Here is a 26,417-nt window from a genome sequence, read left to right as displayed (position 1 = left end):
AACTTGAAATGTTTGTCTTTATTCAACATCATTTTAAGAGTATACGCAAGTACAAAGAACTAGGATTCTGGGAGTACGCACGCTACGCTGCTGTGCGGCGGGAATAGCGGCCAAAAGTCGTACTAGGTGGAATTGGCGCACAGAAAAAAAAATTTATGTTGCGGACAGGAAACGGGAGCCCAATGGACACAATTTGGACTTACAGTCCTCTTTGTTAATATGTCTGAAAGTTCGTAAGTTTAAAGTTTGTAAGTAGAGGAGCCTCTGTATTATATTAGAAGATACTTGTCAGGTCCTGCCCTCTCTGCATGCCAAGTCCACACATATCCTCTAGGGCATGGTTTGAACGGGACACACCTTCTGCTTGTTAGTTCGTCCTAGTGTTTCTACCCATTTATGAACCATCCACAGCTGCCTTGTGTTGTGCCCTATTTAGCAATATATATACAGTAAGTGCCCCAATCCTATGAGCTATAGTTCCATCTTTGTGTTTTCTCGTGTTTCTGTGCCTGCCTGTTCCTGCCCATAAACCACCCTGTAAAGGGTCTCTGCACTGCTACAGACTGCCTTTGAATCATGCATTCCCCTCACGACGTGACAATACTGCAGAGGCTTTGTTTTTTGTTATTTGTTAATGCCTTATGGAAAACTGAGTTTTGCAGGTAGCCAACTGCAGATTTCTCCACAGTACCAACTTGTTAAACTTATTAAACATGACTGGATGTACAGTATTAATGTAATTCTTCATGGCAGGGATACCTGGATACCATGAGGGTCTCCAGAGAGCAATCCAATAAGACTTCAAATGGTAATAAAGTTTTGTCAAGACACCAAGTCTTGGAGGGCCTATCCAACTTTTTAAACTTTGCAACTTTGTTTTGATGATAATAAATGAATATGATTTGGCAAATTGGGCATAATCTGTATGAAGTTTGAGTATGTTTCCTCTGGATACCCCAGTATCCTCCTCCAGGCTCAAGCACCCCCATGACCTTAATCGAATGGATGGATGGGTGATGAGTAAGGTAGCGCCCTATGTAAATGGGTAGCAGTAATACAGGAAAAAGTGTGGGATTTTGCAGGGGTTAATATGGGGGTTTGATGTGTTCATATTATGATAAATGCACCCATTTTTTTTTTCAATGGGTGAAATGTTAGTGAAATAGAATGCTTGAGATATTTTCTTTCCATGCTGAAGTTTATGCATTGACTGTATTAGTGTGGCATTCTTGCTCAACAGAGTTGATATGTTCACATGATATGAATGGTATTGCCCTGATGGACACTGTTATGAGGTGTTTTTTTCTGTTTTGGCCAATCAGATCTGTGAGAGAAAGGCTCAGGAAAAAAGAGGGGATGATCATGTACGTAGCAGGAAAAGCAAGAAGAGAGCAGGAGAGAGCCCAGGGTTGTTGGCTGCTGGTGGATTGGGGTCGCCGAGTGGGGGTGGCTACAGTAATATATGGAATTATTCATAATAGTATTTTCTTGGAGAAAAATTTACATGATATGTAGGAAGCAGTTGGATACAGTAAAGAAGGCTCTGGAGATGTCTGCCAAAGAACCAAATACTTCATTTACCCCGGTGACCCTCAAGAAGCACACATTGAATTTCCAGTTTCATATTTTAATTCAATGACAAAGAGTTTATCATCTGAGATACACAACATTGTTTCAGAATATTTTTTCTTTTCTTCACAATGTATTGCTTGGTCAAGAACAATACTATTGACAAATGCCAAATGCTGATGTAAAAAAGTGAAATATTTTTGCTGTCCAACCTCATATTTGTCTATCCAAATTCATCTTTGTAAGACTGCATATGGTCCATTAATTCCTATGGCAGCAACCTACCCATAACAAACTACCACACCACATTTACAAAAAAAAATATTTTTCATTATCTTTACTTGATTTTACTGTAATTCATATATTCCATTAAAAATAGTGTCTTTTACACCTAGATAAAACCTATGCAAACACTTGGAGGACAGGCATACTGCATGGAGAGGGAATGAATCATCTTCAGTCTTCAGAAATGATACTGTACTTGGTGCAAAAAATGAACAGTCAAATATTACCTAGAAAATGTAATACACTTGAAGTGTTTGGATTGCCCCAGTATGTGTTACATGTTAACATAGATTTAATGAAGAGCTCATCCATGCAATGAGCTCAAAGAAGAACTGAAATAAATAAGGACAGGATCAATGTACAATGATCAAAACTCTGTTATTATTCTTCCAACAGCAAACCACCCTGGAGATAGTTATTATTGTGCACAAAATTTGGGCATCCATTACTGTCATGATGATTAACTTTTAATTTAATGCATTGCTACTTTATTGCCATCCTCCCAGAATACACCCATGTCACTCCCCTCCTTATGTCAGTGGTTTATTACAGAGCTTATCAACAATGCAAAACACTGATTTTAGGCTATGGGATAGTCATAAGGACATAAATACAAATATTGAAATGTATTTCAATTATGGCATGCCAAACAATACATATTTAATCATCTTTAATATATATGGAATGAATATGGATATATGCAGGGCTCCTTGAAAGTTAGTGAACCCTTCAGGTTTTTCTGTATTCCTAAAAATATGACTTAAAACATTATCAGATCTTTACACAAGAAGGTAAGGAGAACACAGTTGGACAAATGAGACAAAAAATATTATACTTGGTCATACATTTATTGAGGAAAATGATCTAGTGTCACAAATCTGTGAGTGGAAAGTATGTGAACCTTTGCATTTAATATTTGGTATGACCCCCTTTTGCCACAATAACTGCAATGAAATATTTCCAGTAGGTCTTGATCGGTCCTGCATGTCAGCCTGGAGGAATTTTAGCCCACTCCTTCATACAGATTTACCTCAACTCAGAGAATGTTGCTGGGTTTTCTCAAATGAACTGCCCATTTCAGGTTCTTCCACAGTATTTCTATTGGGTTAAAGTCAGGACTTTGACTTGGCCATTCCAAAACCTTTAGTTTATTGTTCTTCAATCTTTCAGTCTTTGGTAGAACAACTTGTGTTCATGGGGTCATTGTCTTGCTGCATGACCCAGTATCTCTTGAGACGTAGTCCACGGACAGATGTCCTGACATTTTCCATTAGAATTTTCTCGTATAATTCAGAATTCATTGTCCCATCCACAATGGTAAGCTGTCTTGCCCCAGATGCAGCAAAACACGCCCCAGAGCATGATACTACTGCCACCATATTTCATAGATGGGATGAGGTTCTCATTTCTCATTTGAACAAAGCTTTTAAGTTTCAGCAAACTGTAGACAGGAAGCAGTTTGTAACCTTGCACCCTTGCAGAGGTTGTGATCTTAGGATTGTTCCTGTGGTGTGATCCTGAAGTAAAACACAGACTTCTAAATATCTGAAACACAAAATTGCTTATTTTAATACTATTTGGGTTTTACACATTTACATAAAGTATGTGTCACGATCGCTGTGCAGTACGCAGGTGATCGTGCGGCAAGCAGGAAGCAGGCAGGCAGGATACGGGACGAACGGGGTTTATTAGAGAAGACGGGGATCTCATGCGTACAAACATCAATGACAGACCAAGGGTTAGTGCACACCAGAGACTTAAATACACTGAACTAAACAGCAGAGAACAAGACACGACTGGGCACGATCAGGAAACCACACGTGGGTAATTAGAGGGCGTGGCACACACGAGGAGCGGACGGAGCGGGCGTCACAGTATGCAAGTATTATCTATTTTATGTTTAACACTGAAGGTCACCTGTCAAATTCCTATCATCATTAAAAACTTTTTTATATTTCCTAAAAAGTAACAATTTTGGACATTTGAGGTTTCCTCTGCCAGAGATGGTATATGTGCTTATGTATTAATGTATTAATTTTCAGTTGCTTTAGAGCTCCGTCCACTGCTCTGCCATCAGGTCCTGGCTGCTCTGCTGCGACAACTCCTGTACAGCTGAGATTATGTTCCATGATCCAGGCAGGTCTTGTGGTTGTGTTCTTTCCCCAGGTGCTACAGGCTTCCCCCTTTCTATGATGCACGGACACCTTCATCCTCTGCTGCTGACAGCTGCGGTCACGCTGGAGGGCCTCGACATCTATGCTGAGGTGGAGAGCTGCTCCCAGTACATTTATATTGGTGCCAAACTAAACCAGCAAGGTCAGAGCTGGCAACCAACGTGATGTGGTAGGCAGGGACAAAATTTCCTCAGCTCTCTCCACCTCAGCCAAAGCCTCATGAGCATGGCTGGTGCATGCAGTTGGATGTGTTGGCGCAGTCTCTCTGGTGTTTATGCCCTGACAAAGACATGCCGAACCAGCTCTACCTGTCCAGCACCGGGGAATTCTGGGTACCTCCATGCAGAGGTCCCCTTCAAATGCCCTCAGGATCTCCCAGTCCCACCTTCACCAGTTCACCAGCTCTGCCCTCTCTGCCTCCACCAGCTCACTTTTCACACTCACACTTTTCTGTCTGGCAATCCGATGGACGAGTCTGGGTTTGGTGGTCGCCAGGAGAAGGGTACTTGCCTGACTGCATTGTGCCAAGTGTAAAGATTGGTGGAGGAAGGATTATGATGTGAGACAGTTTTTCAGAGGTTGGCCTTGACCCCTTCCAGTGAAAGGAACTCTTAATGCTGCAGCATCTGAAGCCATTTTGGACAGTTTTATGCTAGCAACTTTGTGGAAACAGTTTTGGGGGTGGTCCTTTCTTGTTCCAACATGACTGCGCACCAGTCCACGAAGCAAGGTCGACAGGGACATGGATGAGCGAGCCTAGTGAGGAGGAACCTGACTGGCCCAAGAGTGCACCTTTGGGATAAATTAAAGCAGAGACTGCAAGCCAGGCCTTCTCATCCAACATCAGTTGTTGCAGACCATTTTGGAGTGACTAAGTCTACAGTAGGTGATATTTCGAAGAGTAAAGAAAAAAATCATCCAGCTCACTTGATGCTGGTTAAAAACTGAATGACCACTGCAAGAATAAAACGGGATGATTCACTAGCTCAGACTGAAATAACATCCTGCTGTAAGCCTTGCACCTCATAAATATCATGTAGTTTGTATGTGTACACATGTACATTGTACTGTACTGTTCATGTATTTTTAAGTTACGGGTATTTCTTACTTACGGGCACCCCTCGGTCGCATTCTGCCTGGATGGGAGGTTTGACGACTGTGTATATACAGTCAGGACCATAAATATTGGGACATCGACACGATTCTAATCTTTTTGGCTCTATACACCACCACAATAGATTTGAAATGGAACGAACAAGATGTGCTTTAACTGCAGACTTTCAGCTTTAATTTGAGGGTATTTACCTACAAATCAGGTGAACGGTGTACGAATTTCAACAGTTTGTATATATGCCTCCAACTTTTTAAGGGACCAAAAGTAATGGGACAAATTAACAGTCATAAATCAAACTTTCACTTTTTAATACTTGGTTGCAAATCCTTTGCAGTCAATTACAGCCTGAAGTCTGGAATGCAAAGACATCAGCAGACGCTGAGTTACATCCCTTGTGATGCTCTGCCAGGCTTCTAGTGCAACTGTCTTCAGTTCCTGCTTCTTCTTGGGGCATTTTCCCTTCAGTTTTGTCTTCAACAAGTGAAATGCATGCTCAATCGGATTCAAGTCAGGTGATTGACTTGGCCATTGCATAACATTCCACTTCTTTGCCTTAAAAAACTCTTTGCTTTCGCAGTATGCTTCAGGTCATTTTCCATCTGCACTATGAAGCGCCGTCCAATGAGTTCTGAAGCATTTGGCTGAGTATGAGCAGATAATATTGTTCAAACACTTCAGAATTCATCCTGTTGCTTTTGTCAGCAGTAACATCATCAATAAATACAAGGGAATCAGTTCCACTGGCAGCCATACATGCCCACACCCTGACACTACCACCACCATGCTTCACTGATGAGGTGGTATGTTTTGGATCATGAGCAGCTCCTTTCCTTCTCCATACTCTTCTCTTCCCATCACTCTGGTACAAGTTTATCTTTGTCTCATCTGTCCATAGGATGTTGTTCCAGAGTTGTAAAGGTTTTTTTAGATGTTGTTTGGCAAACTCTAATAAAGCCTTCTTGTTTTTGAGGCTCACCAATGGTTTACATCTTGTGTTGAACCCTCTGTATTCACTCTGGTGAAGTCTTCTCTTGATTGTTGACTTTTACACACATATACCTACCTCCTGGAGTGTGTTCTTGATCTGGCCAACTGTTCTGAAGGGGTTTTTCTTTACCAGGGAAAGAATTCTTTGGTCATCCACCACAGTTGTTTTCCATGATCTTCTGGGTCTTTTGGTGTTGCTGAGCTCACCGGTGCAGACTTTCTTTTTAAGAATATTCCAAACAGTTGATTTGGCCACACTAATGTATTTGCTATCTCTCTGATGGGTTTGTTTTTATTTTTCAGCATAATGATGGCTTGCTTCACTGATAGTGACAGCTCTTTGCATCTCATATTGAGAGTTCACAGCAACAGATTCCAAATGCAAATAGCACACTTGAAATGAACTCTAGATCTTTTATCTGCCCCTTGTAAATAAGAAAATGAGGAATCCACCTGGCCATGGAACAGCTGAGCAGCCAATTGTCCCATTACTTTTGGTCCCTTAAAAAGTGGGAGGCACATATACAAACTGTTGTAATTCTTACACTGTTCACCTGATTTGTAGGCAAATACCCTCAAATCTGAAATCTGAATCAAAGCTGAAAGTCTGCAGTTAAAGCACATCTTGTTTGTTTCATTTCAAATCCATTGTGGTGGCGTATAGAGCCAAAAAGAGTAGAATTGTGTCAATATCCCTATATTTATGGACCTTCCCCCCACAGTCCAAAAACATGCTGAGGCTAATTGGAGTTACTAAATTGCCCGTAGGTGTGCATGTGTGAGTGAATGGTGTGTGAGTGTGCCCTGCGATGGGCCGGGCCCCCATCCTGGGTTGTTCCCTGCCTCGTGCCCATTGCTTCCGGGATAGGCTCCGGACTCCCCGTGACCCAGTAGGATAAGCGGTTTGGAAAATGGATGGATAGATGGATGTATATATATATATATATATATATATATATATATATATATATATATATATATATATATATATATATATATATATACCTTTCATATGTCAGTTTGTTGAGATTGTAGGAGCCATTTTTGAATTTCACCTATATTCTTTAGCTATTACTTTTATTTTGTGCAGGACTCTTAGGTTGATAGGGTTTGAAAGACATAATATATATATACATATACATATAGTTCTTTACGGTTATTTACTTTTATTGTGATTTCTTTCTGGACTGTATGAGTTTGTATCTGTTGCTTGTCCACCTGTCTGCTCTACTTGACCTTCCATCCATCCATCATCACTCAACTGGAAACAAGGTACAATTTACAGTTGTTTTCTTGGATAACCAGTCAAAGAGGCCTTGCGATTCATGTTTACTTTGAAATGCATGAAATACACAGTCACAGAGATAATCTGATGAGATTTCACCCCGTGTGTCCTGAAGCATCTCCGACAAGTTCAATTGATGGACACTTCTTACTGTACATAATATTCGGTCAAGCTGCTCCCATAATAGATCCAATGTTTCTGTGTTGGCCACTCTATTACACATAGAATACCAGCTGACTGCTTCTTCCTCCAATAGTCCTGGAATAGTTTGGAGCTGTGTATGGTCATTTCCCTGTTGTAAGATGAAACTGGTTCTATGGTCATTGCCCTGTTGTAAGATGAACAACCCCCCCCCCCCCCCCCGAAGGTCAAGTTAATTTTATTTAATTTTATTTTCTATATAGTGCCAGATCACAACAGTCATTTAAGGTTACCTTTCCTATAGAACAGGTCTGTACATTGTCCTTTTATTAAACAAACTAAATAGCATTATGTTATTTATCTTATTTACACAACAGCTTCTCATTTTTGTCTCTACACTGTTGCACGTTTACAATTCTCCTCTGCTCTCAGTATCGCGCATGGCGGAGCTACACCCCAATGTGCGCACAGACACGTGTGCACACACACAGGTGAACATACTCCCACCAATGGACAGAGAGTGTGCGTGGGAAAATATGTTGCATCAAATACCTGAAAAGCAGACAAAAATATCTGTGTTCCTTTGACTGCTGTCATTAAAATAAACACATGAACTCCATGAATCCTGTCAGTGTCCGTCTGCCCCCCGCCACAAAGAGCTATAAACCTAGGGGAAACACTGATGCCATTGTAAATTGAAATTATGACCTTCCTTCTTCAAGATTCCCTTTACATTGTACAAATGTCCCACTTTACCATCACCAAAGCAGCCTCAGACCATCACATTGCCTCCACCTTGTCCCCACCGTCTTTTTATTTGATCTGCATATCTTACAATTTTTTTGTGATCCAAACACTTCAAATTTGGATTTGTCTATCCATAGCACTTTTTTCCAATCTTCCTCTATCCAGTGTCTATGTCCATTTGCCCATCTCAGTATTTTTTTTTATTGGACATCTGAGATACTTCTGTGCAATTCTGCCTAGAAGGCCAGCATCCCAGAGTTGTCTCTTCATTGTTGATGTTGAAACTGGTCTTTTGTGGGTGTTATTTAATGAAGCTGCCAGTTGAAGACCTATGAGGCATCTGTTTCTCAAACTACACACTCTAACTCCCTCTCCTCTTTCTACTGTGGTTAGAGCCAGTTTGCACTTGTCCGTGAAGGAAGTAATACACAGCATCATATATCTTCAATGTTCTGGCAATTTCTCACATGGAATAGCCTTCATTTCTCAGAAGAAGAATAGACTGATGAGTTTCAGAAGAAGGTTCTTTGTTTCTGAACATTTTGAGCTTTTAATCAAACCCAGAATTGCTGATGCTGTAGATACTCAACTAGTCCAAAGAAGGCTAGTTTTATTGCTTCTTTAATCAGCACAATTGTCATCTGTGTTAACATAGTCAGTGGCGCAGATAGGATTTTTGAATTGGGGGGGACCAAGCTTAGCCAGGCAAGCGCCGCTCAATTTCATTCACCTCTAGGAACTGCGTCAGCAGAGGGAGGGCTGAAAGCAGTAACGCTGAATTCAAACGATGCACTCCAGCACGTATCATATGTCACAACCAAACTGTAGTGATTGGTTGAAGCAGAAAGTATCTGCCACCGTGTAGTGAACACATATCAATTACTAGAAATGATATGAAAGAGGCTGATGCATCAGACTAGACCAAGCTGTCAGCATTTCAAGTGTACCATAATTAGAATTAGTGCTTACAATTTTTTGTGCAATAAAGGCCTTAACTGGTGCTTAATTAGTCTATTTGTGTAATTTAGGCCAATGGTTTGCAATATAAAAACAATAAAAATGAGATACTTATTTGAAACCACAGAGCAACAATGAACACCGTCAACAAAGTCCTACTTGATAAACGCTACCCATACAGGATAAACCTTTCATTTGTTAGTATGCCAATCAATCATGCCTTATGCAAAACATGTTTTATTTAAAGATTAACTGATTTTCAGCATACTAATTGTTTGAGAAAATAGAATGTACAAAAAGCAACTAAATAATAAAACTGAAATAATTCACTCTCCATTTATTGTGCCATGCAAACATGTTAACAACATATTTACCTAAAATTGTAAACAGAACAGACTTCTCTTCACTCATTTTCCTAACGAAACGTTGCTATGCTCACTTAATTATGCACGGAGAGTCAGATTAATCTGCGTCAAAACTGCCTTAACAGATTAACGCTGACATCACTAATTTTAACATTAGCATAATATTGATACCCTAGAAAGGCATTCATATTTAGCCTGTTGTAAGTTAAACAGGCAACAAGGAAGGGATAGTCTACTTACATCATTTGGTTTTTGAAAAAATGCTGTAATTGTTTTTTGCCTTTTCGTTGGCTTCATCCTTCTATTCAATCCATCAGATGGGCCTAGTGGTCACTATGGTTACCGCTACAACTTTGTCAGGCACCAATGAGGCAGCTCGTATGATTCAGGACCCCTTAACAATAACTAAAACAAAAGAAGTGCTGCTAGGAGCTTGAAGGTAGCCGTAATAAAGCATGTTCAAATTTTCATTTAAGATGTGTGAAATCAAATGTTTCAGTCTTGTTTTAACTCAAAACAAGAGTATGAGTTATAGCCATCACTCTCTACTTTAGCCTGTCCCCTCCCTGAATGGTCCATCAGTGTTGCGCACATGTGGATTGATGCTGACGTGACAAGGTATACAGGCTTCTCAGTAAACGCTAATGTCAACTATCTGTGCTGCAACTCAACAAACGCGGTATTGACGGGATATTTTTTCCTTATGCAAAGACGGCAGATGCTCTTTCTTTTGTCCTGTAAGTGGGGGGACGGATCGAGGTCACTCTGAATCTGAAGGGGACCCATCCCATCTGTCCTTGGTGCTAACTGCACGCCTGAACTGTAGTCAAGAAAGGGTTTTATAATGAGCTATTAACCTTTTAAAATGATAAACTTGCATTATCAAATACAACATTCCACTGGAACATAAGACTAATTGTTGCTGCTAATGGGCCTCTGTAAACGTATGTAAACATTCCATTATAAAACAGTAATCTCCAGCTATGATCATTTACAGCATTAACAATGTCTATTCCGTATTTCTTATGTGATTTTACTAGACAAGGAACAGAACTTGCTTGAATGAAATTGTGCAATGAAATTTCTTAGTCAAAGTCTGTACTGTAATGTACATCCTATTTAATTCTATATATACGAGATTTAATTTTATATGTATCTATTTTTTTTATATATATATAGTATTCACCAGGTTTCATTATATATATCGTGTATGTGTGTGTGTGTGTGTGTGTGTGTGTGTGTGTATAATTATATACATGCATTGGTATTCAGTCCATCTACATCAAAGACTGACTAAATATTTCCTGTTTGGCATGCTATAATGCATACAAATATATTCTCTCTATTCAGAAACTGGAGCTTTCATAATTAGATGATGGAAGGCAGTAGTTTAGGTTCAGATATAAGGATGTTTAGGTCAAGGTCGTACTTTTGGTTATGTGATTAAGGAGCTCGGCCTGCAAATCTTTGAGTCCTATTCAAGGACCTTAAATAGTTGGCTTCAAATGGCAAATCAATAGCAAGAGGACGGATGATTAAGCATTGCTTCTGTGGGTAATGACATTAAAACTTTGGGTTTTTGAACATTGGTGGTTTTGCCTTTTGTTTTGTCAGAGAGGTATATTCAGCCAATTTATTATTAACAAAGCCTCCACATTTACTTGATGAATGTTAAGGATGCACAGACAAGGGAACACACTGGGATGTGGATTACCTCAGATGTAAAAAGCTTTGGCTACAATAAATAACAAAAGAATTGATTGCTGGACTTTTGAGTATTGGTATGCATGATAAAACAGCAGATGCAATGAAGTGTGGGGTAATTTGTTAGATGAGGAAACTGAAGGGCATTCAAGCAAATTGAGATCGGTGCACACTGCAAAAGCTACAAATTACAAGAAGTGCTTCTACTGAAGTGATGTATAGCACTGTAATGTAAAACACAGCATCTCGCACACCAGCAGCCTGGCCTTGTGCCTTACTATCATAAGTAATGTAGAGTTGGGTCATGTTTAGCATAGCAGCTACCCTCCTGTACTTTATTTCTTGTACAGTATGCTGCAGATAATATTTCTCAGGGTTCCCCAACTGTTAATTTCGCTCTTAATTGCTTTGTCTACTACTTTGTTCCAAAAAGAAGACTATATGGTTCCCTTTACACAGATTTTATTTCCCTTGAAACTTGAACAAATTCTTTCTTTTTTTAATTATTTATCTATCAAGATACTTGATACTAAGAAAAAGTTGATAAAAACTGTCTTCAGTTTGGAAGAAATAGGCAGAAATGTATGTTCAACTAGTCCCCTGGCCTTGTCATTTTGAATCATTGGGAAATCAATCCATCTCAGGGCACACACTACAAACAACTACAGACACTGCTCCAGGTAAAACACTCTTTTTTTGGCTTCAGAAGGAATCTCACAAGGGGGGAACCACAGACATCCCCAATGCTGGAGATCAGTCGATACCTGCTGAGACACTGCCCCACCCACTACTATAGATTCAGCTTCAAAATTCCCAGAATCCCACGTTGTTGAACCCAAGTGTTGTGTTACTTTACTGTATTCAAAAAAAGAACCAATTTTTGCATTTTATTTTCTTTTATGTTTCTTTATTAACATAGTAAGTGCTCCACCCTTTAGAAGTAAAGTAGCAAGTTCTTCAGATTCTTTGAATAAAATCGACCCTTTCTGCTCTATTTTAAAGCATTATATATTTTATTGATACCTCTTTCTGTAATTCCTATTCATATTAGTTTTTGTTTAAACTTTATCCAGAATTCCTTGTCACAATGCTTGCCTTAGGGGTAACCTCCCTTCCATTTCCACTCCCTTAACAAGTTTCTCTATATATCTTATGCACTTCATATCACATTAAGGGCAAAGACAGAGGTGAAGGCAGGCATGGGGGAAAACCAAAAGGGGCTTTATTAAAGGAAACTACACTATAGGCAGGGCAAAGGAAACAGACCCTGAATGGTCAAAAAGGGGTAAGGAGAATCAGGCAGGAACACTAGGTATAAGGCACACTTAGGAGCACATGCAGGTAACAACATCAATTACTGGACTGAGGATCACAGGACTGAAGGATGCTTTATACAGGGAGCAGACGAGAGGCACCTGGGGTGATCCACACCAGGGCTGAAACAAGACGTAAGATTAAACAAGCAACAGGTGTGGCTTGTCAGAGCCACAAGAGGGAGAGAACAAGGAGGAAGGGATGCAGGGCATGACAGTATCTCCCCCAATACGTGCACTCCGGGCGCACAAGGCAGACTGGGGAGGAGACCCCACAGGGACCAAACAACAGGGCAAGGGACAACAGACACTGGATTGGACAGCATAACAGTACAAAACACAGAACATTAGGGAAAATGTATCTGAACAGGACAAGGTACAGTGGGGAAGACAGCTGGCATTGCCCTGGTATCAACTTCTGGGCCAAATCCTGACTGATGGCAGCCCATTCTTGCATAATCAATGCTTGGAGATTGTAAGAATTTGTGGGTTTTTGTTTGTCCACCCACCTTTTAAGGACTGACCACAAGTTCTCAATGCGATTAATATCTTGGGAGTTTCCCAGCCATGGACCCAAAATGGTGATGTTTTGCTCCTCGAGCCACTTAGTTATAACTTTTGCCTTATGGCAAGATGCTCCATCATGCTGGAAAAGGCATTGCCTGTCACCAAGCTGTTCTTGGACAGTTGGGAGAAGTTGCTCTTGGAGGATGTTTTGGTATCATTCTTTATTCATGGCTGTGTTCTTAGGCAAAACTTTTTGTGCAAAGCAAAGATGACTGCATGTGTTTCCTTGCAGGTACCCATGGTTAACATATGGAAGAACAATGATTTCAAGCATCACGCTCATTTATAGCATCCAGTCTGCTATTATAACTCAATCAGCATGACAGAGTGATCACCAGTCTTCTCCTTGTCAACATTCTGACTTGTGTTAAGAGAAGAATCGCTGAAATGATGTCAGCAAGTCCATATTTTGTGGGGTTGAAATGCTATGGAAATGAGGAACTTTGCAATTAATTGAAATTCAGGCAGGGGACCCGCAGGCGATCGACGAGGCTGGTGACTGGAGGCAGGGCCAGCACCGGCCGACGTAATATTTGGCAATATTACGCAGGTGAAAGAAGGTAGTACGGCTAATGTTAGAAGCATGTACATCAAACAAAAGATCAGAGTCTAGAATAACACCAAGGTTTTTAACAACAGTATTTGGTGCAATAGATAGTTCATCCAGATTGACTATGATGTCAGTGGCTTTAGTGCCAGTAAGAAGAACCTCAGAATTGTCTAGATTTAACTGGAGGAAGTTCTCTGGCATTCACTTTTTGATGTTAAACACTCTTCCATTCTCTGAAGTTGCTGTCTATCTTCTGGTTTAGCCAATATATATAATAATATATATAAAATTAAGGGTGTCAGTTCTGACTGGTTAACCATGGTAAATGCTTCAAATAGGGCAGTTGCAGCATTAGCACATGCCATGTCAAGGCCAGAGAATGTAGTTATTGGAATATTCAAAATGTTCTGTCTAATTGAACATATGTTTTTGGTATAAAAACTGCATAAAGTCATCACTGGAAAATAACACGGGCACACTTTGAGTAGTAGTCTAGCTTGGACACCATATTAAATAGAAATCTAGGACTATTTTTCTTTATTTCAGTTATTAGTTGTGATAGATACTCTGATTTAGTGGCACTAAGAACCTTTTTATAGCTACTCATAGCCTCTTTCCATGCTAGTTTGAACACCACTAGTTTATTTTGACTAATTTCCATGTCTCCTGTTTGAAAGTATGCAAGTGGTCATTATACTAAGGAACAATTTAATTTACTCTGATCTTTTTTATTTTTAACGGTGTAATTTTATTTAGGGTGGAACTAAGCATAGATGCTAAACAATCCGTAATGCTATCAACTTCACCAGATTGAATTCAATTTATTTATTTTTATATAGGGCTTTTCACAACAAAGTTGTGCCAATGCGCTTTACAGGAGTGTGTTGTGGAACATCCTTAACAGAGATAACGGCAGAACACAGAAACAGTGGAAATGGAAAAATGAAAGAGAAAGCCAGATGACAGTGGAGGAGAGGAACCAAAAACTCCCAAGTAGGGAGAAAAAAAACCTCTGGGGGTCCAAGGTCAACTGGCAGCCCAACCCCCCTGGGCATGCTAACATTACTGGACAAAGGTAGAGAAGTAGCTGGATTGTTTGCTAAGAGCAAGGTGTAAACTGTGATCTGGTCCATCAGTGAGACAGTCCTCCACATAGGCCTGTGCTGGTTGGCAGGATGGAAGCTGCACCAACATCGTCATAGATTGCAGGTCACATCTGTGATGGCACTCTTCCGTAGACCCTGATGGCAGCTCAGAAGGTGCCCCCTTGGGCACCCTCCAGACAAGTGGGAAGAAAGGCAGGGAGTACAGGTGTCAAAGAGTGCACTGATTCATTAATGGACAAGCACGGTAGGTAAAAATGTCACGTACAGCAGCATCAGCAGGCATAATTACGGTGTTAAGTGTTAACTTGTGGGTAAGCTAAACTGAAGTAATAAGTCTTCAGTCGAGATTTAAAGACTGAGACCGATTCAGCATCCCAAACATAGGCTGGGAAGCCACTCCACAGTATAGGGGCCCTGTAGCAGAATGCTTTACCACCAACAGTCGCTTTAGTTATATGTGGGACTACAAGGAAACCTGTATTCTGCGACCTGAGTAGACGGTGCGGGCTGTAAACTTATTATCAATAAAGTTACTCGCTGTATTTGATGTGATTGTACGTTTGGCATAGAAGCGAGTCGGGGAATTAATATTTTGAGCAAGGTAAATATTGAATGTGATAAGATGATGGTCAGAGATAATACTGGTCTGAGGCAGTAGAGTTACATTATCTATATCAAAACCAAATGATAAGATTAAATCAAGGGTATGACCACAGTTGAGGGTAGGCCTAATTACATTTTGAATGATACCCCTAGAATCTAGTATATTAGTAAAGGTTATTGTCAGGGGCTCTTGTTCATTGTCTACATGAATATTACACTCCCCCCCCCCCAATTATTGCTCTCTCAGTTGAAATAACTAGGTCAGAAATGAATTCTGCAAATTTAGCTAAAAATTCTGAATAAGGACCTGGTGGAAGGGAAATTGTAATTAGGGGGAGAGAAAGTTTTAAATTTTGAACAGGTGCTTGAAATTGAGGAACAATAATTTGAACGATTTAAATTTAAATCCTGACTTCTGCATTATTGGAAGTGTTTCTTCATAAATTTCTGCAATGCCTCCCCTTTATCATTGAGTCGGTGTCTGTGCTCATAACTATATCCTGGAGGCATCGTCTCATTTAAGGCTAAGTACTTAGGTTTTACTTATGTCTCTGTTAGACAGAGCATGTTTAGGACATGGTCCTAAATCATTTCATTTAGAATAAGTGCCTTAGTAGTTAATGATCTAATATTTAGTAATCCTATTTGTAGCTTAGTGGTGCAGGTGGTCTGCATCAGCTACTCTAACTTAATACAAATTTGAAAGAGATGCTTTTTGCAGTCTGCGTGTACTATTTTTGGTTCAGGGCACAGAGAAAATGTCAATATGGTGGTACTTACAGGTGATGACTCAGGGCAACTCACAGGCCTAAACTTGTACCTGCATAAAGGATAGCTGCTAAGTTCATTGAAATATGGGAGGAACCCTCCCACGAGGGGTGGATACTGTCCCGACTCAAAAGACTAGACTTTCCCTCATCAGTGGACCAGTTATCTACAAAACCTATGCTATTTTCAGAGCACCATAGCACAGCCAGCAGTTCAGCAACCAAAGCCTGCTGTAGGTCTCAGCGCCACGTCTAGCTGGGAGGGGGAAAGAGATATTTACTGCCTGGGACATTGTCTTGGCTCGCTCACACACCTCTTTAAAATTACTTTTTGTAACCTCAGACTGTCTGAGCTTGACATCATTGGCGACGACCTGGACAACTATCTTGGAATATCTACATCTATTTCTGATCAGCAGCTTACGATTGGTCCTGATGTTCAGCGCTCTAGCTCCCGGTAAACAATTTACCTCAACTGCTGGTGCCGCTAACGGTCCAACCATTTTCACATATCGTAGGATTGAATCACCTATCACCAGAGAACTTTCAACAGGCATCTCAGTGGGCGTTTCACTGAGGGGGGAAAACCTGTTCGACACGCTGAGAAATGGAAAGTGGCGCTCGGGAGTAACCTTCACCGAAGATGGGCATTATATTAGCATGCTTCCAACAGAGGGTACCACACCAGCAGATAATTTCTGGAAAGATTGGCTAATAATATCCCTCATCTCTTTTAAAACTATAGGCAAGATGCTATCAGGGCCCTGCGATTTATTCATTTTGAGCTTAGTTTAACCTGACTCCCTAGCCAAACACACAGTAAATACCACGTTGCGCAAAAACAAAAGGCAGTCACTCCGTAGGCACCAAACACAGACACAAGGAAAACACGGTATCCAAAGAGGCGAGCAAAAGGAGTAATCAGTAGCCAGATGAGAGTTCAAAACCAGGGGAGGAAACAACCAAGGCAACAGTATCAGAAAGGGTAACGCGAAAGTCGGAATCCAAGAACAAAAAAAAAGTCATACACAGTAAGGCCCATTAGAAATCAAACACAAACCAAAGTACGCAGGAAACAAGCAAGCGCTCCCAAGGGTTGTGATTGGTGGCCTTTTCTTCATCAAGGCACCGGAAAAAAAATTAACCACTAAGCACACTGAGGGACCACATGCAGGCAACAACATCAATGACTGGACAGAGGATCACAGAACTGAAGGATGTTTTGTACAGGGCAGGCGAGGGAGCAGATGAGATACACATGAGTCCTATAATGAGAGGTAAGATTAAACAAGCAACAGGTAGGGCTCGTTAGAGCCAAACGAGGGAGAGAATGAGGGGGAAGGGATATAGGGCCTTACACTTCATTTGTATTCTTACTGCATAATTAGCTCTTCTCAGTTTTAGCTTAACATATTTAAGCATATTTGCTTCATATATGCTTTGAGTTTCAGCTTGATTTCTTTGGCCTCAAAACCAAGTCAAGGTCTCATGATTAAACTAGATATTTCTTTTTTTGAAGATCCTTTCCATGAAATGATATACACACATTAAATATTAAGAGCAAAATATAACTAATATTAGTAGAAATCAGAATTGTTTGTGTGAAGTGCATTTTGATAACATTACAAATTGATGTTTGTTAATGAGATGAGAATAATAATGATGATGATGTTGATGATGACAATAAATTGTGTGGCTTAAGGTCTGTTAATCAGACAGACTAAATAAACCTGACACATTGGGGTCACAAGCCTGTGGTTATGAATAGAGTGCAAGTTTATTGATAGTTTATTGATATTTTGAATAACTTTTCTTTCTGAAAAGAACCAATTAATTCTCCTTGGTGGAACTTCTCTAACTATAAAGAAAAAAGGAATGGATCTTTATACAACTTACAAATGAAAAAATAGTAATTTAATGGATAAACCTGAAGGGAATTTATGCCCTTCTGCAAAGATATTTTACGAGGAAGTAGTCTGGGGATTTTGGAAACGGAAAATAAAGTCCATTCCGACATCTTTTAAACTTAGTCTGTTGTTTATCTAAATAGATATAAAATTTCAATAAGAAGTAGGAGAAGTAGGTTTATGAGAGCATGTGTACTTGTTAAGGTTGTCACTTATTGATTCAGCAAAGGGATCCAGGTTGTATTTATTTCATAGGTATCATGCTAAACTGAGTAAATCTACATAATCAAAATACATTCATGCTGCATATATAAAAGTGATTAATAAACAATGTGTGAGGACCAGGAAAGAGCATGATTGCAAAAACATAAGACTGTGGTAATTGGTGTCTTTGGAAAGAAAGAAAAAAACTTCCCCAGAATGCTTAGACAGAAAGTACAGGAATGGTAACCAAGGGATCCTTGATTTATTGACTTTGTGAATTTGCTGGACTCCCCCTGGGAGAAGGCTAGCTTAAACACAGACTGAGAAAGATCTGAGAGTAAGACATTAAATCTCATTTAGAGTGCTGCTGATTGTGCTTTGGACAGAGACATTGAGGCCTTCAGAGGTTGGCTGGGGAGCTTAAGGCTGAATACACTGACAAACATATATAGTAAAATCCAGCTTAGGGGAGTTTATGTGGATATGGGCAGGTGAGGGACTAAGGATTTGTGGTTTAGTTTACCAAATTCTTTGCGTTAATGTATTTTATTTTCACTGAGAAGGGCCCAGTTGGTTTAATAATATAATAAACCAATTGGGTTCTATGGCTGCAGTGCAATGCAGAACTCCTTTACTTCTAACATGTTAATGTTGCTGTGGTTAAGATCTTTATCAATGGTGTGAGGGTTTATCATCAACAAAATGATCAACTTAATGCCTGTGTGGATAAATAGCTATAATTTAGATAAATTATTGTATACTGTTATTTATTTAAAATTTCATTTTGAACAATTTATGATCAATTTATTGATTTCTTGTATTATTGTATAATCTTATAGAGCAAAAAATAGAAAAGCTTACATTAGGTGTTTGTAAGGTCCAGCACACTGTGTGCAATGTAAAATGATTATTTAAAAATGTTTTTAAATTAAAATGTATAAATCAATTTCTAAAGGAAATCTTTGATTAGTTAATGTTTGAGGAACACTCTTGGGCAGCGAGAGACTGCCCAAGATTGTCATATAATAATCTCTAGTGCTATACAATGGTGAAAAGATTTTGTTCATGGTTGTATAATACATTTAGGGTGTGATTATTTTCATGTTCAGACCAGAAAGATTTAAAGCTCACTGCCCCCCACAGTAATAATTTCTATTTCAATTAGAGGGTACCTGTCATGCCCTGCTCGTCGGCTCCTCGTGTGTGCCACGCCCCCGGATTACCCACGTGTTCTTTCCCGATTGTACCCAGCTGTGTCTGATTATTTTCAATCAGTCCTGTGTATTTCAGTCCGTGTCTTACCTGAGTCCTTCGTCCGTCATTGATGTTACTTGATGTCTGTAGCCGTCCTGTGTTCCCTGCCCTGGATTTCGATTAAACCCCTTGTTTCGTCCCGAATCCATCCATCCATCCATCCATCCATCCTTCCTTCCTTCCTTCCTTCCTTCCTTCCTTCCTTCCTTCCTTCCTTCCTTCCTTCCTTCCTGCCTGCCTGCCTGCCTGCCTGCCATCACCCGTGACAGAATGACGGACCAACTCAACAAGGCACAGCAGCAGACCGAGAGCCAACATCTCGGTCTGCTGCAAGAGGTATATTATTGGCTAAACCAGCCCGACGTCCGGGAGGACCCCGTCGCGCTGAACTTAGCCACTGACAGCTGCGACCTCCTGCTGGGGATGTCCCTAAAGAAGGGCGGACATCGTTTGGGAGAGGTGCGCTCCAACCTCAACCAGCTGGTTCAGCGCCTAACAGCACGGAGGTTGGGACTGGACGCACGGTACGTCGCGGAGGTTGTTCCCCAGCCGTCCGTCCTGTCGGACGTGGAGCAGCCTCCCGCGGACACCGTGACAAAAAGGAAGAGGAAGAAACAGACGACCGCCCCTGCGATCGCTCTGGGAGCCTGTACGCCTGTTCCCACTTCTTTTTTAACCGGAGAGCTGGAGGACTCCTCGGCCGTCCTTATCGACACCACCGCTGCCAAGCTGCCCGCGCAGGCAGCTTTCCCCGTCTGGGGAAAGCACCCAGCCGCCGCTAAGCTGCTACCCCCCCTCGAGCGGTACTACTTCCGGCCCGAGCGGCTGGCCAACAAGGGGGCCCGCGCAGTGCGGGACGCTATCCCGCGTGTGCCTCGGGCACTTAAAGGGGCCACGTCCGTCTTGCCCGCACGGGACCTACCGGTCCCGCCGCCTGCAGCCCCTGCTCAGCCCGAGCAGCCGCCTCCTGTGCCTGCAGCCCCTGCTCAGTCCGAGCAGCCGCCTCCTGTGCCTGCAGCCCCTGCTCAGTCCGAGCAGCCGCCTCCTGTGCCTGCAGCCCCTGCTCAGTCCGAGCAGCCGCCTCCTGTGCCTGCAGCCCCTGCTCAGTCCGATCAGCCGCCTCCTGTGCCTGCAGCCCCTGCTCAGCTCGATCAGCCGCTCCTGAGGCGCTCCCATCTTCGCCTGGTGCAGCCGCTCCTGAGGCGCTCCCGTCTTCGCCTGGTGCAGCCGCTCCTGAGGCGCTCCCGTCTTCGCCTGGTGCAGCCGCTCCTGAGACGCTCCCGTCTTCGCCTGCTGCAGCCGCTCCTGAGACGCTCCCGTCTTCGCCTGCTGCAGCCGCTCCTGAGACGCTCCCGTCTTCGCCTGCTGCAAACTCTCCCGCAGCTACCCCGTCTTCGCCTGCTGCAGCCGATCCTGAGGCGCCCCCGCTGCAGTCCCCTGCAGTACCCGGGCGAGCGCCCCCACGACGGCGGTCTGCAGTTCCCGGGCGAGCGCCCCCACGACGGCGGCTTGCAGCACCTGGGCCGAGGTCCCCACTGCAGCATCCTGCAGTTTCCGGGCTGATGCACCCGCAGCCTGACCGTGTTCCTGTCCCGGCGCCACCTCTCCCTGCTGCAGCTCCAAGTCCTGACCGCGCTCCAAGTCCTGACCGCGCTCCAAGCCCTGACCGCGCTCCAAGCCCTGACCGCGCTCCAAGCCCTGACCGCGCTCCGCCTGCTGCAGCTCCTGTCCCTCTGCCTGCAGCAGCTCCTGTCCCTTTCACCCTAGTCCCTGAGGTGGTCCCGGACGACTCCATCTTGGCTCCTCCCTCTTCGGAGGTGGAGGAGCTGGAATGGGACCCCTCGGGGACGGAACTTGTGACTCCTTGTCCCTCGCCCCGACGAGGTCGACCCCGACCTAGGGTCGGTCTGTCTGTGTCCCGTAAGGGGAGGGGGCACAGACGACGGGCTAGGGTCCCTCCCTCCCTACCCCCTGGCTCGCCCTCCGTCGCCTGCGCTGGGGCTCAGGGGGCGCCTGCGGGTCCTGGCCCTCCGGGTCGGACGTCACCTGCGGGTCCCCCTCCGCGGCCTCGTCGACCTGCCTCGCTCCCACCTCCAGTGCCTGGTCGGTCGCCGGCAGGCTCCCCGACGGCGGCTCCTCCGTCGCCTGCGGCTCCACCCGCTCCTGCGCGGCGGACGACGTCGCCGCCTGCGGCGGCTCCCCCCCTCGCCTTGCCCTCGCCAGGGGCTCCTCCGGCTCCTTCGTCCCCTTCCCCGGTGCTCCCTCCTGCTCCCTCCCTGGCCCCTCCGCGGGTCCCTCGCCCTGTCTCCTCAGCCCCTTCCCGGTCCCCTCCGGTTCCGGCCTCCCGGCCGCCTGCGGCCCCTCCGGTCGCCCCCCGTCACCCGCTGGGGCTCCCACGGGCTCCCCTTTGTTCCCTCTCCTTCTTGCCCTGCTCTCCTGTCTTTGCTCCTCGTCCCTTCGTCCCGCCCGTCTCTGCTCCTCGTGTTCCTCCTTCTCTCCCTGGGTTCCCTCTGTTCACTCCTGGCCCTTTTGTTCCGCCTGTTCCCTCCGTGTCCCCGTTTCTTGTCTGTCTTTCTGCCTTCCCTGTCCTTTGTCGGCTCCTGTCTCACGTCCTGTCGCTTGCCCTGTTTTGTGCCTCAGTCCTGTTTCCCGTCTCTCGTTGATGGTTCTGTTTTTTTGCTCCAGGTCCCGGTTCCCGTGTCCTGTCTGTCGCCTCCTCCCTGGCGCGCCCGGTGAAGTGCGCCTTTGGGGGGGGGTTCTGTCATGCCCTGCTCGTTGGCTCCTCGTGTGCGCCACGCCCCCGGATTACCCACGTGTTCTTTCCCGATTGTACCCAGCTGTGTCTGATTATTTTCAATCAGTCCTGTGTATTTCAGTCCGTGTCTTACCTGAGTCCTTCGTCCGTCATTGATGTTACCTGATGTCTGTAGCCGTCCTGTGTTCCCTGCCCTGGATTTCGATTAAACTCCTTGTTTCGTCCCGAATCCTGCTTGCCCGCACGATCGCCGCTCTGCCCGCGATCACCCGTGACAGTACCTTTGCTTGTTTTTTTTTTTTTTTAACCCATTAAGAGGAGAGTTATGACTAAGTGCAGGATTTGGTAAATGTGGTGGAACTAAGCAAGTGGTCATTGTGTGCTAACCAGTGCACTTGTGGAACATGGTTGATATTTAATTAAAAAGACCATCTTGTGGTACATTGAACTTAGTTACTTGATGTGCTCATGTAATTCATCCATCCATCCATTTTCCAAACCACTTATCCTACTGGGTCACGGGGGGTCCGGAGCCTATCCTGGAAGCAATGGACATGAGGCAGGGAACAACCCAGGATGGAGGGGCCATCCCATCGCAGGGCACACTCACACATGCACACCTATGGGCAATTTAGCAACTCCAATTAGCCTCAGCATGTTTTTTGACTGTGGGGGGAAACCGGAGTACCCAGAGGAAACTCCACACACATGTGACCCAGGCGGAGACTTGAACCCGCATCCCAGAGGTGTGAGGCAACAGTGCTAACCACTGCACCACCATGCCGCCCTCATATAATTCATATAGTTTAAAAACTTTTACAAACAGAAAATTTACTAAATAAAATCACAAAAACAACTAATCTTTCAATAAACAAATGCATATAGTTTTTTGTCTCATGAAGAAACATCTACAGATTTGACATATCTCCAAATTACACAGAACATCCTAATTTTCTGTAAGTACTTTTCCTATTGCAGGGGCTGCAGAGGGTATAGAGTCTATCCTGAGGCCATGGGCACAAGGCAGGGAACAATCCAGGCTGGGTCACCAACCTATTGCAGGGCACACTCACACTCCATTCAATCACATCTATGGGCAATTCGGTAACTCCAATTAACCTCAACATGTTGTAGGCGTGTGGGGGAGTATTCAGAGGAAACCCCATGATGACACAGAGGAGAACATGCAAACTCCACACACATGGAACCCTGGGGGAAATTTGAACCCTGGTCCCAGAGGTATGAGGCAACAGTGCTAACCACTGCATCACCATGTAACCCATTTATATAGAACATTGTGCAATTAAATTACATAAATAAGTTTAAAAAGTAGTGAATGTAACAAACTGAGACACTTACAAGAGTCCTAACTTCTTGCTCTGCTGTTCCTTCCCTGACAAATTGTTATCATTCACAAAGTGCTAACACTGCTGCTGATTTGTATATAATTGATTGATGCTTTTGGCTATGGGTACTATGCTGTAATATGCTGCCTGCTGCCGAACGTTTGGGGTCAAAATGCATAACTCACTATTTAACAATTCAAATAACCAGAAATGTTAGGTGTAGTAACTGTGCGAGATTCATTGCCAAATTACGTTTGAATCTGCTTGCATGGTTAATGCCATGCCTCCATTTGTAATTGTCATGCCCGGCTCGTCCGCTCCTCGTGTGTGCCACGCCCCCTGCTTACCCACGTGTACTTCCCTGATCGTCTCCTGCTGTGTGTGATTGCTTTGATTAGTCTTGTCCTGTTTTAAGTCCTGGTCTTACCTGTGGTCCTCGTCCGTCAGTGATGTAGTTTGTAGTTAGCTGTGGTCCCATGTCTCCCGCTCCCTGTTTTGATTAATAAATCCCCAGTATTTCCCGACTTTGCTTGCTTGCCTGCTCCTGCTCGCCTGCCGACCCGCACGATCACCGCTCTGCTCGCTAGTGATCGTGACAGTAATATTCTGTTTAGTTATTTTTAAAATTTAGATCCAACAATGACAGAAAGTAAAAATATCAAACAAGATGGCAACAAATAAATATATACACAAAAATATAAGGATAATAATTACTACTCCTACTAATACAGTAGTAAATATAATGGCATAAGCCTTTACCCAGCTGGGTAAAGAAACTCAGAGACTGAAAATGATGGAAGGGAACATCCCATGCATGTCTGCCTCTTATTCAGTGATAACACTTTCAATATGATTGAGGTATGAGCTCTGACTGTCTCACACTCTGCATTCCTGCCCCTCAAACAAGGCATACCTGTTACTAATTTGTCTTAGCTCTCCATTCAGCCCTCGTGTGATTCACAGTAGATGCGTTTCCTTTGTTCCTCATCAGTAGTACAGTATATAAGAGTTCCTCCCAGTCCTGTGCTCCCCAGTTTGGTCATTGATGTTGCCCTGGTGTCCTCCTCCTCCTCCACCTCTTGTTGTTGTTGTTGTTAGTCCAGTTTGGTTTCTTAAACCCCATATTGTTTGCCCCTTACGCCTGCTCCTGCCTCCGTTATTCTTGGCTTGTGACAGACTGGGCCAAACCAGGATGTCAGACCTCTTGAGCTTGTTTTAATGAGGGAAGCAAGTGTTTTCTTTTTTTTCTTAAAATGTTTGATATTTGGAACTATTCTGTTTGCCATTCTATTCTGACCCCCATTCCTACTGAAAAGTAACATCAACCCTGCACCACCATGCTTGACAATAAGTGTCACGTGCTTTGACTGATATGTTGTCTGGCTTCTTTTCGAACGCGTTTTTATCGAACAACATAATGTCTCGACAGAAGCAGTCTCAATCCTGTCTTGCTTCCCAACGTTCAAAAAAAAACATGCAAAATTGTTACATGTATGTAGAGGTCAGTCACTGTGAAAGCACTTCATTTGATTCTCTTGCCCTTTTGGGAACCAATCTGACAGGCTGTCTCATTGTAAAGTCATCTATCTTAGAAGGACACAGATATAAAGACAGTGGTCTGGTGATGCAGTATTTCCTCTGCATCTCGATTATAGTCTGCACTGTGTGGCATGTCATACCTTAAAGACCTCCAGATTTGTACTTCTCATCAACAAGATCAAAAGGATCATTGTGTGATAAGTGCAGCCTATTGTTTTTTTCCCTGCAGTTCTGTTATCATGTCTGTAGGGAAGGGGGGGAAAAGCCTGATTTAATGGGTTTTATTTTAGGCCTCAAGATCACAAACTATAGAATTCAGGCATCCATTGTAACTTCTATTGCTGTTATTCTTAATGAAACCTATGAACTTAATTTTGCTATAAGTGCACTATTTTGCTTTACTTCAATCAGTTATATTTATCACTATAAATTTATTACTGCATCTGAATTGTGCATTACTCAATAAAGATAGATAATTTTACAATTATGTTGCACTTAAGGAAATGCTTATCTCTGTCTATTAAATGGTAACCTAGGAAGACTAGTACTAATACATAGGATATTCTGCCCATCCATTTTCTGAAACCCCTTATCTTATTCAGAGTCCAGGGTCCAGGGTCCAGAACCTATGCCGGAGGCTATGGGTGCAAGGCAGGGAACAACCCAGAATGGGGCCCCATTCAGTCATATGCGCACACCTATGGGCAATTTCATAACTCCAGTTAGCCTCAGGTAATTTTGGACTGTGGGTGGAAACTAGAGAACCTGAAGGAAAACCCCTGATGACACAGTGAAAATATGCAAACTCCACACACATGGAACCCTGCCAGAGACTTGAACCCAGGTCCCAGAGGTGTAAATAATGTAAATGTCTTTGCTTATTAGTGTTTGTCTTTTTTCATTCTGTGACACAGGTGGCTCTGTGCTGGTCGAAGACAAAGGTAGACAGCAGGAAATTTATTGTCACAGAAGAAAATCTGAACTCAAGAGGGGTGCTGCGACAAGGAACATAAATTACACTTTCTGTTCCCCCATGTCGGGCTGGTCATCTCATCAAACAAATGAGCAGGAATATATGTGACAATAAGTCTTATTGTCATTGTTTGGAGTACAGAAGTGCTTGGGGAGCTTAACCCAATAGAAGTATTCTTGCATAGAGAGGTGAGTCCTCATTCATA

The 26,417-nt window shown here is 43.1% G+C and overlaps 1 protein-coding gene across 1 annotated transcript in view; it reads left to right on the top strand.

Annotated features, from left to right (window-relative positions):
- Window positions 1-26,184, top strand: part of LOC125716504 (uncharacterized) — a 43,780-nt gene extending 17,596 nt beyond the window's left edge. The window contains 2 exon segments of the mRNA XM_048989289.1: window positions 19,957-20,402; window positions 26,154-26,184. Coding sequence (XP_048845246.1) covers window positions 19,957-20,402; window positions 26,154-26,184 — 477 coding nt within the window.
- Window positions 26,185-26,417: the final 233 nt, after the last annotated feature.

The sequence above is a fragment of the Brienomyrus brachyistius genome, chromosome 1 (assembly GCF_023856365.1).
Source record: "Brienomyrus brachyistius isolate T26 chromosome 1, BBRACH_0.4, whole genome shotgun sequence".
Lineage (NCBI taxonomy): Eukaryota > Metazoa > Chordata > Actinopteri > Osteoglossiformes > Mormyridae > Brienomyrus > Brienomyrus brachyistius.
Note: the sequence above shows the minus strand (reverse complement) of the source record. Positions and strands in the feature narration are given on the sequence as shown.